General features: G+C 30.8%; 2 protein-coding genes and 1 long non-coding RNA gene across 3 annotated transcripts; 2 read left to right on the forward strand and 1 right to left on the reverse strand.

Annotated features, from left to right (window-relative positions):
- Window positions 1–1,821: 1,821 nt before the first annotated feature.
- On the reverse strand, window positions 1,822–6,511 carry LOC139498282 (uncharacterized). Its single transcript, XR_011657875.1, has 3 exons — window positions 5,994–6,511; window positions 3,896–4,010; window positions 1,822–3,405 (listed from the first exon to the last, which is right to left on the reverse strand). It is a non-coding gene; the product is annotated as an uncharacterized lncRNA (long non-coding RNA).
- Window positions 6,512–8,907: 2,396 nt separating this feature from the next.
- On the forward strand, window positions 8,908–9,435 carry LOC139497580 (uncharacterized). Its single transcript, XM_071285812.1, has one exon. The coding sequence runs from the start codon at window positions 8,908–8,910 to the stop codon at window positions 9,433–9,435; it is 528 nt and encodes a 175-aa protein (XP_071141913.1).
- LOC139498284 (uncharacterized) lies at window positions 9,385–11,377 on the forward strand. Its single transcript, XM_071286647.1, has one exon. It carries the CDS (start codon window positions 9,651–9,653, stop codon window positions 10,947–10,949), a length of 1,299 nt encoding a protein of 432 aa, XP_071142748.1. The 5' UTR covers window positions 9,385–9,650; the 3' UTR covers window positions 10,950–11,377.
- The last annotated feature ends 4,178 nt before the right edge of the window (window positions 11,378–15,555 follow it).

Consider the following 15,555-nt stretch of genomic DNA (forward strand, 5'->3'; position numbering starts at 1 on the left):
TTTTTTTAATTTTTTTGTGAATTTGACTTTTTTTTTTTTATGAAATTCAATATAAGCGCTCAAACTGCGAATTTTCATTGAAATGTATGGGGGAAAAGCCAGTTTCTAACCGTTTTCAATGATCAATCATAGGAGAAAAACAGCAATTATGACTAAACTACCTATATGGAAGTCTAGTACTATGTTGGTGTAAAAAATAATGAAAATAAAATTTTTGGTATCTTTTTGATTTTTTTCAAAAAATAAGGTAAAAAAAATGCTAAAATAAGGAAAATTGAGAAAATTGAGAAATGCCAGTTTTTAATCGTTTTCAATTATCCATCATTGGAGAAAAACAGCCCTTATGACTAAACTACCTATATGGAAGTTTAGAACTATGTTGCTGTAAAAAATACTCTTTTTCAAACAATTCAGTAAAAAAATGCAAAAAATAAGGAAAATTGTAATATTGAGAAAATTATGCTTTGACAAACCAACATGGTATTTCATGGATTAAGTTGCAAAATACCATAAACTTTTGCATCTTTATTGTATTTATTATGTTTTAATGATAGTTTTTGATGAAAAAAATTAAAGAAAAAAAGTTGTAGTCTTGTTGCCACAGGCATAGCAACCATAAAATGTACACTATTCATTTCCTGTAGGCCTTTTTTGTACAAATTTTCACCATGAAAGTATTTAGTTGGAAGATGCAAGACAATTCTCATTGAATTGGCAATTAGATCATAAGTCAATGCCACAGATACCTACAATACAATTTTTGCTGTACTTTGACCTTTGACCTCAAAGTAAAAAGATGCCTTTTGTTTACAATTTTGTGTCGGGAGCATGATCTGTTTGCCCTTTGACAAAATCTTTTGATATTAGGAACATGTGTGCAGTACCTCAAGACAATCTGTTGTGTTCCAATGACCATCATCCCCAAATTTATCCAAACCTTCCTTTTGGGGTATTGAACCATGTGAACCTTATAACAAAATTTCATAGAAATCCATTAATTTAAACTAAAGTTATTGTCCGGAAACCAATGTGTCTTCAGACAACAACAATGACGACATCATACTATTATACATTCCCAAAAATTGTTTCCGGTCGAAAATAATAAATGATTAGATCCTCATTTCTCAACCTTATATATTCTTAACTCCCAACTGGCATGACCATCATGACCATGGATCTTGTCCATTTATATATATATTTTTTTTTTTGGGGGGGGGAGGATTTCAAATCAAGGACAGACACCACATGAATACATTAGTACATGCACATATATAATTGATAGTGACAAAATCTACAAATAAGCATGCTCTTTGTTTTTGCAAAATCAAATATGATATGCAGAGTGGTTTAGACTTTATTGAAGGCTGTACCTATTACTATAAACTTTTACATTGTATGGTCTCTTAATGGAGAGTTGTCTGATTACAATTATGCAGAGGCGGATTTAGGGGGGGGCAGGGGGGCTTATAAAGGGAATCACTGAAGCGTGACTGGAGCGGGCCCCCCTTAGGTCAGTCGGTGGGCCCCCTCTTATGAAAATTTCTGGATCCGCCACTGTTATACTACATCTTCTGATTTTTTTTGTGTTCCATAGCAGTTTCTTCAAAACCTTTGGAAATAGAAGCACCGTTTATCTTCATCACTTGGTTTGTATAAAATTCAGAATATGACAACAGAGAATTTTTACCATACGCCACAAGATTATGGCCTAAAGAGAACTATGATAGGTACATGTAGCCGTGAAATGGGCAATCATATCAAATCTCCTTTGTTAATAAGACGGATAACTTGGCCTGATTAAATGTGACATATATTTAGCTACAGTGTTAACATAACAATTAGTTTATTCTGTTTATTAATTCAATCCATAAATTTTGATCAAGATTCAAATGCATGTACTGCACAAAACAAAACAAAAACAAGGGCATACTACTTTGATACTTATATTAAAGTTTATTTTTTTTGGTGTACATATTTCTAAATAGCACAGAAATGTTAACACAATTATTTAAAAAAAAAAAACATTTTTTGACTTATCATTTCCTTTTAACAGATTTGTTTTAATATAAATTGATCAAATTTCTGTTACTCTGTAATAATTTGGAACTTATTTTATCAACACATATACATCTTTTCAGAAATTCATATAAACCCTTGCTTAACATAAATGACAAGTATAAATATTTGCCTATAAACACATGAAACATGATAAATATCTAAATAGTTTCAAAAAAATTTGAAATAGTCTTTCAGACACCCAGTAACATTTTAAAAGATAAAGATCCATAGTTGATATTCCTAAAATTGTCCTCTATCAAAATTGTCATTTTCAATATTGAGGTCTCTCAATTACTGAAGTAACTTCCAAAATATTACAAAAAGTCAAACATATACATAACTAGAGGCTCCAAAGAGCCTGTGTCGCTCACCTTGGTCTATGTGAATATTAAACAAAGGACGCAGATGGATTTATGACAAAATTGTGTTTTGGTGATGGGGATGTGTTTGTAGATCTTACTTTTCTAAACATGCTTGCTGCTTATAATTATCTCTATCTATAATGAACTTGGCCCAATAGCTTCAGAGGAGAATGTTAGTGAAAATTTACAAATTTTACGAAAAATTGGTACGCCGGGTCACCGGACACAAGTTTTAAACAAAATACTCCAATGATGATTGTGACCAAGTTTGGTTTTATTTGTCCCAGTAGTTTCAGAGGAGAAGATTTTTCTAAAAGATTACCAAGATTTATGAAAAATGGTTAAAAATTGACTATAAAGGGCAATAACTCCATAGGGGGTCAACTGACCATTTTGGTCATGTTGACTTATTTGTAGATTTTACTTTGCTGAACATTTTAGCTGTTTACAGTTTATCTCTATCTATAATAATATTCAAGAAAATAACCAAAAACAGCAAAATTTCCATAAAATTACCAATTCAGGGGCAGCAACCTAACAACGGGTTGTCTGATTCATCTGAAAATTTGAAGGCAGATATATCTTGACCTGATAAACAATTTTACCCTGTCAGATTTGCTCGTAATGCTTTGGTTTTTGAGTTATAAGCCAAAAACTGCATTTTACCCCTATGTTCTATTTTTAGCCGTTGCGGCCATCTTGGTTGATATGACGAGTCATCGGACACAATTTTTAAACTAGATACCCCAATGATGATTGTGGCTTAGTTTGGTTAAATTTGGCGCAGTAGTTTCAGAGGAGAAGATTTTTGTAAAAGTTTACAGACGAGGGACGACGACGGACGCCAAGTGATGAGAAAAGCTCACTTGGCCCTTTGGGCCAGGTGAGCTAAAAAACTTAATAGGTATTGAAATGTTTTGTTGGTTACTTTGAGTCTCCCAAACTGGTTACAGTTTCATGTGTGTTTTTCTTTAAGCTCAGTCACCTGAAAAAAATGAAGGAATAGTCAAGCTACATATATGTATACATTTATACATCAGTTTTTTGCTTGAAAATGTTTTAAATTAATTATATTAAATAAGATGAGTTTTAATATATATACATGTATTCAAGTACACGTATTTGAAGTTGAATATAAATTTTTAGAACATTTCACATTCAGGACTTCATATACATTTGTAGTGAGAGATTAAAACCCTTCTTGCATATCTGGAAAATAAATACTTGGTCTCATTAATTTTTATGTGTGTGTCATCTGTGTTTTAATTTGTTCTTAAATTAAGCTGACACTGGTCATCTTAAAATGTTTAACAATTCATTTGTTATGCATTCTTATTCTGATTTACATTATGTACTGATGTAATGTCTAGTATATTTACAGGATTTAAGATTTCACATACTTTATCTCATACGGTACTTTATCTAAATAAAGATAAACATGTAAAAAATGTACTTTAAGAGAAACTGGTACTCACTTTTGAATTTTCATATTAATGCAGTAGGTTAACTTCAAAATCAAGTTGATCCATTTCTCTAATTATAGCTATAGGCTCCTCTATATGTGAGTCTGTCATCTGATGTATCTTTTATCTGTTTGAAGAAATAACAGATTATAAGGTGATCAATTATTCTTTGAATTGAATTTGGAAAAATTGTATTTAAAATCAAATTAGTTATTTTCTTATTTTAAGAACCAGTGGAAAATATATAATGAGCTGTTAGCATCTTACTACATTAAAACATTCAAAGTTACAAGACTTTAAGTATGATTTATAATTCTATTTTTAAATGGACAGGTTAATGTATGAAATGATCTAAATGAACACTTTAAAGCAGAACGGTAAATTGTGATTAACTTATTACTAAACAAGTTTACTTGATATATTTGAGTCAAATTAACCTTATATGCTATGCGCTTCAGGATCACACATGTACATGTACAAATGTATCTAAATTATAATGACAAGATCTCAAAATGAGCTATTTTTTTTAATTTTTTTTCAGTTTTGAACTTAAGGTAGATTCATGGTATACCGCCATCTTGGATTGAACAATCACAGTAAAAAATCGGTCTAGTTATTTGCCTTAATCTGCAAATTTGAAGACAGATTAGCAATTTATTGGTTAGACTGTTTAATAATATAAAGAAAACTTGGCAATTTATTGTATAATCCAAAATATTTAAACAAATATAATTTTTCTTGCTTTTAGAATCATTTTTTTCAAACGAGCCATTTAAGGGAAGATAACTCTTTTAGTAAAAAATTTATACTGGACAGATAGGGAATTTTTTTCTTTTTACTTGTAGCAAGAAAACAAGTTCGGTGGCACCATTTTTTCTTTTTATTTTCTTAAAACATATTACAAAACCTATCTTTTCACAATTTTTTTCAAAATTCTATCTCATAGATTTTTTTTATCCACACAAATGTGTTTTCCCATGAACAATCTAACCAAATTTAGGCAATTTTCAACGACTCATAGCTTGAAAAATAGCACGGTGACCCCTCCTTTTTATTATATATTTGAAAAGAGCATGTTAAAATCTTCATTCTGGCTAAGTATAAGAAAATTCTGTCTCAAAAAATATTTACTTATGATCTACCTTAATGTTAAAAGTTTGAAATCCTTGCAATTGTATCATGTATAAATCATATGTCTAGATTTAGTTTTTAAGGACACGAAGGACAATAAACAACAAATTTATGAAACAAAGGTATTGCCGTCCCAAAAGATCCCATCTAAATAGTGGATTAAGAATCTAATTATCTTAAGATTTGATATACAAGTTTTATTTTTATAAATAAATATATATGCAAGCATGCTAACCACTTTTCATTATATATGTGTGTCTTTCATATGTCATAAAATATAGGTACACTGTATATGTAGCAATCAAAATTACAGAAAATTTAATTTTGACGTTCCTGATTTTTAACTATTTATGCTTACTGTTTACATGTATATCTGACATAAACATATATATGACTATCCTGATACATGTAACTGTAGGATTGTCTTTACTTTTATAAATTGTGACTTGGATGGAGAGTTGTATCATTGACACTCATACCACATCTTTTTATACATTTATCTATTCTACATGTACATGCAAATGCATTCATTTGTAGTTGCATTTTGCTTATATATAATTACATGTACATTCATTTTGGCACATGAACATACATTACTGACATGTACATATTAATGATAAGCATAATAAATACGGTGACAGACATGTATGGTCTGTTGTGTATATGGAGGATAGTTGCACATGTGATTTTCTCATTGGCAATCATCATGATCATAACCAAATCTTCGTTTTTTTGTAACTTTTGAGTCTGATAGTTTTATTTTTTTTTATTTTAATTTTATTATCCTATTCAAATAATGCTTGAACATGATGAATAAAATTGTATAAAATTGCTTTCAGCACAGATCATACATTTGCAGAGAATAATTTCACATTGTAACTAAAAATATGGGGGAGAGTGGGGATTTATTAAAATTATTGAACAGGCCACATGATTTATCCGAGAAGTAATTTTAAACTTCCATAAATTAAACTATTACCTGTTCCAACTGGTATAACTGTTGCAAAGAATTCTTTTATACACTATAACTATCATCTGCTTCAAAGTGATACGCCTTTCCAGTTTTCAAGATGCCCAAAATTATGGCATTTAGATCTTTCTTTGCTTTTGGTGTCCATGATATACCATGTACTGTTTTAAGGTGGGAGAAAACTGTATGATTTCCAGCATTTGTCCAGCTGAATCATCAAAAACTACTCACGGATGGCTTTAAATTCCTCATATTCCACATTTCCAGCAAATAATACAATAATTTCAGTCTTATAAATAATCCTCATTCCCGTACAGAATTTGTAACTGCCTCTGTCTGGAAGTGATCACCCGTACATGTATGCAACAATCTCCTGGTGAGGAAAATAAGTTTCCCAACACCACAAAATTATGTAGTTTTATTAAATCTTATCAAAATGTTCAATTATGTATAAAAACATACAACAGAAGTTCATTTTACTGTCAAAACATTACCAGCTGATTACAACCTTTATCGGTTTTTAAATTGAAGAGCATCACTTTTGGTATGTCTAAACACCAAAAAGTCGAAAATAAACTGCTGTTTCCTGACAGTTTACTGCATTAGAACATTTACATATCAACAGATACCAGAGATGTTATTATCATTCCCTGCTGTATTTATGGTCATCTTTTAGAATATATATCAATTGTTATATTGTAGGCTGTTTTTGTTGAGAAATTAATACCCCTATTTCCCTATATAAGCAGTCAAATTTAATGAAAAATCAAATTCATTTTTTTATACATAATAACCCAATATGACTTTTAAAAATGTCATTTCCCAACAAAACAAGGTGGATACAATACAAAAACACATTTATCTCAAAAAGGTTATTGAACAAAATTTCTAACTTCTGCCTGGTTTTCTCTGGCATTGCCTCTTTAAAAATACGTTTCCTTTTATGCATTTAAATTCGATTTGATAATTTAGTTTACATTTAAAGAGCAAACTTTTAACCTGTAACGATAAGTAAAACAGGTAACTTTAAATTTAACACGTGTTTGCATATGGGGTCGTTATTTTGTTTCTCTTTACGTTCACTATTAAATACATGAATTGTTTTATGTCAATTCTATATTACATTTATATGTATGCTTATTTATTACCGTTTCATTTCATTGACTTCTGGGTTTTGCATTAGATTCACAGTTCTTAAACATGGTATTTTTATCGGTAAGTTTTTGTTTCTATTATACCATTGTAGCATTGAATATTCTCATTTAATTAGCTATGAAATGCATTTGTAGGCTTGCTTACGATTATACGCTTAGTTAATTTAATTCGCGTACTTTAACTACCTGTATTGATTTAAATTGACACTTACATTATACCGGTTATTCAAGTTACGGAACGCCCGATTATTACAAATGTAACGGCATTTATTTAATTATAAAATCAACTGCTGTTCAGTTTGCTCGATGTTATTGTACCTACAAGTACATGTATATAGTCGTCTTTAAATTTGATATTATAAATTAACACTTATAGCATACCTGTTATCATGTTATGGAACGCCCAATTATTACAAATATATTGCATTTACAACTGCTGCCGTAATTACTACGGGTTATTATACACTTTTAGCTGTCTTAAGATGCGTATTTATATACACATTTATATTTGTATATATATTTCAAGTACGGAACAGTTGTTAAATTAACGATTTTATCGATAGGCAGCCGAAGCAACAATGTAATCTGTTTTATAAATTAGAACTTCTTTATATATTTATAAACATTATACTGATATTGATTTCATTTATAAAATGCCTAGGAGAAGGAATGAATATCGTCAGAGATTACGGCCCAGAGTTAACGACGTTCAACAACCTGCTCCTCAAGAAGAACCTGCACCTGAAGAGGAACCCGTCCCTGAAGTTGTACAAGTGGTCAACAGAGGTAGACATGGAAATAGAAGGCGTGCTGCGCCAGAGCATCAGCAACCAGATCAACCTGTTGAGAATATTAATCAGCCTCCACCACAGAAACAGCTGAAAACTACGGCAGTTCAGGCTGACCCGGGTAATACTTTAATTAATACTGGTCCCTTGTTAATGCCATGTGCTAATGAGGTTGATATAATTGTATCTCAACAAATCAAAGAAAAAATTTTGAATTTTGAATTTGTTGATTTTTGGTAATCTACTAAAACAAAATAGTTAATATTATAGCAATGTGGATCAGAAACAAAGTGTTACTGTTGAAAATGGAACGCTTGTCATTGCCAATAAACCTTCAAAGGTCAATACTATAAATAACATTGAGTTATGGACTGAAGCTTTTGCAAATTTTTCTAAAATACTTCTTCAAAAGCATGCTAGCTTAGCACAAGACTTGTTTACGTACATGTCAATCATAAGAGATGCTGTATCAGATGCTCCTTTTGACAGAGTTTACCAGTATGATAGACAACTTAGATTACGTCTATCACTAAATCACTCCAAGTCTTGGTCTGAGATTGATGGTTTTCTTTGGTTGAAATTCATTGCAAAGGGATCGCAAGGCACACCTAATCCTGTAGTCTATCAGACTAACTTACAAAAACCTTGTTATGATTTTAACTTTAAAGGATTTTGTCTGAAATCTCCGTGTTTTTATAGACATAACTGTATGAAATGTTCATTACAACATCCAGCCTTATCATGTGTTAGATTTGACAGGTTACAAGGTAACCAAGGTTTTGGATCATTGAGGCCACCAATGTTTAACCAAAATAGACCTAAAATGTCTAACCAGTTTCGACAAAACAGGCCTTCTTTTGTTCAACAAAATAGATATAGGCAACCATTTAACACAAGGTATTCAGTACCTAGATTTAATCAAATGAATTGAAATTAACCTTTCTTTCAGATTTGTCAAAGGATAGATATGATATTTGGAAGATGGGATATTCACCTATTAATATTAAACAATTACAGTTATTTTTAAGAGATTATCCTAATCAACAGGACAAACAAATTTTGTTTAATGGATTTAAATTTGGATTTAGTTTGGATTTACATGGACCAAGATTTCCATTTGAATCAAAAAATTTAAAATCTGTTTTGTCAAATCCTATTGGAGCTAGACTTAAGATTGAATCTGAAATATCATTAGGAAGAATAGCAGGTCCTTTATGTAAACGACCAATATCTAATCTTAGATGTTCTCCTATTGGATTAGTTCCTAAAAAAACTGGGGGACTTCGTCTAATTACACATTTATCATATCCGCCTTTGAGCAGTGTTAACGATTTCATTGATGAAAAGTTTACCTCGGTTAAATATTCTTCATTTGATAATGCTGTAAATATGGTTAAGAAACTTGGAATAGGTGCTAAATTAGCAAAAATGGACATTAAGTCAGCATTTAGATTTATCCAGGAGATTTTGACTTCCTTGGTTTTAAAATTGAAGATGAATACTACATAAACAAGGCAATGGCAATGGGCTGTTCAATTTCATGTGCTATTTTTGAAAAGTTTCAACCTTTTTGCATTGGGTTTTAAAAAGTAAGTCTGGTTCAAAAAATATAGACCACTTTTTGGATGATTTTTTATTTGGTGGCAAATCAGATTCTGATGAATATGAACAACTGATGTTTCAGTATGATCAAATTTGCAAAAGTTTAGGAGTCCCATTTGCAAATGAAAAAAACTGAAGGTCCAACTACACTGATTGAATATCTGGGTCTTACAATTGATACGGTTAATATGGTTGTTAATATTCCACATAAAAAGGTTGAAGAACTTTTAAAGAGAATTATTAAGTTGTTAGCCATGAAAGAAGTAACGTTAAAAGAATTGCAGTCAATATTTGGTTCATTAGCTTTCTGCACAAAGGCTCTACCTGCTGGAAGAGCGTTTAGTTGTCGTTTGTATTCAACCATGGGCAAAGTTTCAAAACCGTTTCACTTTATGAGGGTGACATCAGGCATGAAAAATGATTTATTAATGTGGAAATTATTTTTGGAACAGTTTAATGGGAATTCGTATACAAATGATATAGGTTGGATATCAAATTTTGATCTTGAACTATACACAGATAGTGCTGGTGGATTAGGTAAAGGGTGTGCAGCTTATCGTTATGGTAAATGGACTTTTCTCGAGTGGCCTAACGAATGGAATAGTTCAGAAATATTTAAAGATATTACATACCTTGAAATCATTCCAATAGCACTTGCAATATTTTTGTGGTTTGATCAATTTTACAAGAAAAACATACTTTTTCACATTAATAATCTGGCAGTAGTGAATATTTTAAACAAAAAGTCAAGCAAATCTGAACGAGTTATGTCCATTTTGAGATTAATTGTTTACTGTTCACTTATTGGTAGTTTTCAGTTTAAAGCTGTTCACATTTTGTCAAAGGACAATGCAATTGCTGATGCATTATCTCGTGCAAATTTTCAGAAATTTCGACGTCTAGCACCACTAGCCAACGATCATCCACATCCAATTTGTGGAGTTCTGGAACCTTTTAAAGACGAAGTGAATAAACTTTTACAGCACTCTGTTTCTTCAAATACAACGAATGTATATGCAAATGCTATCTGTTCATTTAATAAATTTCGGACCAGTTTCCAAATAGAGGAAAGTTGGCCACCGCCTGTTGATCACATAATTAACTACGTTGCATATCTATCAAAAAATGGTTATTGCTACACCACTGCAAAAACATACCTATCAGGAATTAATCATAAGTTGAAAATTAATAATTGGAATGATTATAGCAAATCATTCATTTTGGGGAAAATGTTAAAAGGTATGCAGCGTTTGGGTAAAAGAGTTGATTCAAGAAAACCTATTACTGTTGATGTATTGAAACGGATTATATTAATTCTTCATCATGTTTGTAAGTCAAATTATGAGACAAAACTATTAAGGGCAGCATTTGCTTTAGCCTTTTTTTGGATTTATGAGAATTGGAGAAATCACATATATTAACAAAAATGCTGATAATCATGTTTTAAAAATATCTGATATTAAATTTAATGATATTGATTCTGAAGTTTTTGTTACAATAATGTCTTCAAAGACAGATCAAATTGGTTGTTCAACAACTTTAATATTGTCTTCAAATGTTAATGATAACGAACTGTGTGTTGTAAAAATGTTAAAAGATTACTTACAGTTACATCCAGATTCTCAAGGTCAACCTTTTTGTCATCTTAATCATAATAAAATGACTTATTTTCAGTTTTTAGCTGTTTTAAGGTCTGCTTTAAATTTTATTAGTTGAATCCTGAGGATTTTAATACGCATTCATTCCAGATAGGGGCTGCAACAACTGCAGCCTTGGAAGGCAAAACTGATGAAGAAATACAAACCCTGGGGAGATGGAATTTTAATTCTTTTAAATCATATATAAGGTTAAGTCGTTTGGTAAATTAAATAATTTTAATTGTTTTCAGGGAATTTTGTGGTTTGGATTATTGGATCCTCCTTGGTTGCCAGAGCCTCATCACATAGTCAAATAAGACCTTTGGGAAATGATTTGGGGTTGCATAAGTTAGGCTAGAAGTTGATGTGGGCAGGCATGTCCGGTATGTCAGTATATAACGTTGTACCAATAGTAGAGAATTTGATACATTGTTGCGGTTTACCAGATGCTGTTTTGCTTCACTGTGGTGGCAATGATATTGGACTTGTTAACTGTGGAAAACTTTTGTTTGACATTAAATTTATGTTAGATATAGTTGTACGTATGGTGAATGGTGGTAAAATTATTTTTTCCAGCATTTTACCACGGTTGAAATGGAGATATTCCAAAGATGTTAAAGCAATGGATGCAACCAGGAAACGCATAAATAGGGGGGTTAAATCTCACTTAAATGAAACTGGGGGTTACACTATAACTCATTCTGATTTTGAAGACAAACACCAATCTTTATTTAGTGATGATGGTGTCCATTTGTCGTTTATTGGCAATGATATCTTTTTGAATTCATTTCAAACTACTTTAGAACAATTTTATTATTTACCAAATAATTCTGTTTATCCGATTCATGAATGATGTTGTTTGTTTATTTTGTTGTTTGTTTATTTTGTTGTTTGTTTATTTTGTTGTATGTAAAAAAGAATAACAACTAGTTGATTAATTTCATTAAATTTATGCTGCTTTAATTGTCATGGCGGATTAGCATTTGATTGAGAGTTCACTAAAATGCCAATTTTGGCAGTGATTTATTCAAATATCGTTCATTAAGCTGTTATGGATCTGCCCAGCAGCTAGAAATTATTATGCATTTACTGTTGGTTTCCCTTCAGTGACCAATTGTCATCAAGTTTTAACTTGTTGGCCAGTTTGTTGATGTTGGTTGTTTGTTGGTTTATATTGTTGAATATTGTTAAATAAATGCCACGACAAATAATCAGCCAAATTTCAAATTTCAATTGTTTGTTTGTTGTTTATATTTTTCTTGCGAAAGAATGAAACAAAACAATTCTGCAGTTGTATATTCATTGCGCACATTGAATATGCAATAACAAAATTTAATGATCTAATAATTAAATTGATTTATTGCATTAAAATTACATTAAGTTGTTTATTGTGTTTTAAATGTACGTCAGTCCATTATTTACGTTTTGCCATTTAAATAATTACAACCATATATTTAAACATACGAAAGACTATGCTTTGAAGCGCCTCGTGGACTTTGGTCATATAAAAACACGTGCTCCCGCTAAAATTTCATTCCACGAGTATTTATCAACAAGATTGCACAACCCACCCTCCCTCCCTTTAATAAACAAAATTGCTGCTGTTTTTAGTTAATTTTTCAGATTACATGGTGAACAGGTCCAAATGTGTTGAATGTTCCTATTAGATTGTCATGTATCATTAAAAGTGTCAGACGTTTCAATATTCATCGGAAGATCCAATGAAACCTAAATATTCAAGGAATTTGCAGGAATAATAATAAAAAAAAGTGTCTATCGTCATGGCATTTCGTTCAATATGGAAAGTGCGTTGGATGTCATCATCAACATGTTTCAACTGGCAGTGATTTATTCAAATATCGTTCATTAAGCTGTTATGGATCTGCCCAGCAGCTAGAAATTATTATGCATTTACTGTTGGTTTCCCTTCAGTGACCAATTGTCATCAAGTTTTAACGTGTTGGCCACTTTGTTGATGTTGGTTGTTTGTTGGTTTATATTGTTGAATATTGTTGAATAAATGCCATGACAAATAATCAGCCAAATTTCAAATTTCAATTGTTTGTTTGTTGTTTATATTTTTCTTGCGAAAGAATGAAACAAAATAATTCTGCAGTTGTATATTCATTGCGCACATTGAATATGCAATAAATAGGTTAAATATAAGAAAAGCCACTGGATATGACAATATTTCACCAAACATTATAAAATCGGCACAGCCAGTAATAGCAAATCCTATTAAAATTTTAGTTAATAAATCAATTGAAAGCTCAATTTTTCCTGATAATCTTAAAGCTGCTCAGTTTTCCCCACTTTAAAAAAAAATAACTCTCTTGATAAAGAAAATTATAGACCTATAAGTGTGTTGCCATGTATTTCTAAAATGTATGAAAGAGCTATTCATGACCAACTAATAGAATTCTTAAATAAACATTTTCATCCTCTTCTTTCGGCATTTAGGTCAGGTTTTGGTTGCCAAACTGCACTTATTAAAATAATAGAAGACTGGAAAAAAGCTCTGGACGAGAACAAATTTATTGCTGCAATTTTGATGGATCTATCTAAAGCATTTGATTGTTTACCTCATGATTTACTTTTACTTAAATTAGAAGCATACGGTCTGTCTAAAAATTCTCTAAAATTATTAAAAAGTTATTTAGAAAACAGAAAACAACGAATTAAAATTGAAAGTTCTTACAGCGAATGGGATCGTATGTTTAAAGGCGTACCACAAGGGTCAATTCTTGGTCCAGTTCTTTTCAATGTCTTCATAAATGACATATTTCATTTTGTACAAAAAAGCACCATTTATAATTATGCTGATGACAACACTATATCATACAGTGATCATAATTTAGATAAAGTTGTTGAAAGTTTAGAAACTGATAGTTTAAATCTAATAAACTGGTTTTCTATAAATTTAATGAAGGCTAATCCTGACAAATTCCAGGCTATAGCCATTGGGAAAAAGCAAATAAACATAATTTGATATTTAATTTAAATAGAAATACAATTTCTAGTGAAGAAAATGTTAAACTTCTTGGAATAACTATAGATTCGGACTTACATTTTAACAATCATATTTCTGAAATATGTAAAAAGACAATTAAATATTCTAAAACGTACAGGCTAGGTAGGTTAACAGCATACTACTCATTCATACTTTCGAACTTTAACTATTGTCCAGTAATTTGGCACTACTGTAGTGAAAAAAATTCTTTTATAATGGAAAAAATTCAAGAAAGAGCTCTTAGATTCATTTATGAAGATTATGATATTCCCTACGAAAAATTGCTAGAAAAATTTAAATTACCATCTTTAAAAATAAGAAGAATAAAAACAATTGCAATAGAAACATTTAAAATAATTCACCAAAAAAGTCCGAGCTACCTTCATGATTTGATTGATATTAAAATTAGCAAGTATGATTTAAGATCACAGGAAACAGTAGTACTCCCAAGAGTTCGAACTACTAAATATGGCTTAAGATCATTTCGCTATAATGCTGCACAAATCTGGAATGAGCTACCGAACCATTGTCGAGTGGAAACATCTTTCGACCAATTCAAAAAATTGGTACAAACATGGGATCCAAGTAACAGCTCATGCCAGTGCAGTGCATGCATATAGTGTTTATGCCTGTTTTATTTTACTTTTATTTTCTGTGTGACTATTTGATTTGTGCAATCTTATTATTAACTTGTGCTAGGTTTTAAGTGTACTATATGCTTTTAACTTATATATGTCATTATGGTATCTTACTATGCATTATATGTTTAAAATTGTGTTGTTTTCATGACTTTTGTATGTGTGTATTGTATTGTGTGTGTGTGTATTGTATTTTGTTATTAAGTCGATTTGAAAAGCTCACTAGAGCTTGTGTTATGAAGCTTATTGAATATCGACTCTAAATAAAACTTTGAATTGAATTGAATTGAATTGAATGTGGTTCATAAGTGTTTTTTGTTTCGCGTTTTTATGTAGATTAGTCCGTTGGTTTTCCCGTTTGAGTGGCTTTACACTAGTAATTTTAGGGGCCCTGTATAGCTTGTATCGATGTGAGCCAAGGCTCCGTGTTGAAGGCCGTACTTAGACCTATAATGGTTTTATAAATTGTTACTTGGATGGAGTGTTGTCTCATTGACATTCATACAGTATCTTCCTATATCTATATCATTTTATCCGTACGTATTTCCATGGAAGAAAAAAAATAATTAAAAGGAAGCATGACAAGCATTTTTGTTTTAATCTTACTTAACTTGTACGGAAAATAACCTTTTAAATGATATTTCCTTTCTGAAAACAAAACATATAAATATATAGTTTCAGAAAGACGGATGGAACATCAGATTACGACAAGTATGTTAAATTTTAAACAATGGGTTGTTCA

This window comes from Mytilus edulis, chromosome 12 (assembly GCF_963676685.1).
Source record: "Mytilus edulis chromosome 12, xbMytEdul2.2, whole genome shotgun sequence".
Taxonomy (NCBI): Eukaryota; Metazoa; Mollusca; class Bivalvia; order Mytilida; family Mytilidae; genus Mytilus; species Mytilus edulis.

Bases quoted from the DNA above. Each gene is read 5' to 3' on its own strand.
- LOC139498284 (XM_071286647.1), top strand. From the start codon at position 9,651: ATGAAAAAAACTGAAGGTCCAACTACACTGATTGAATATCTGGGTCTT.
- LOC139497580 (XM_071285812.1), top strand. From the start codon at position 8,908: ATGGGATATTCACCTATTAATATTAAACAATTACAGTTATTTTTAAGA.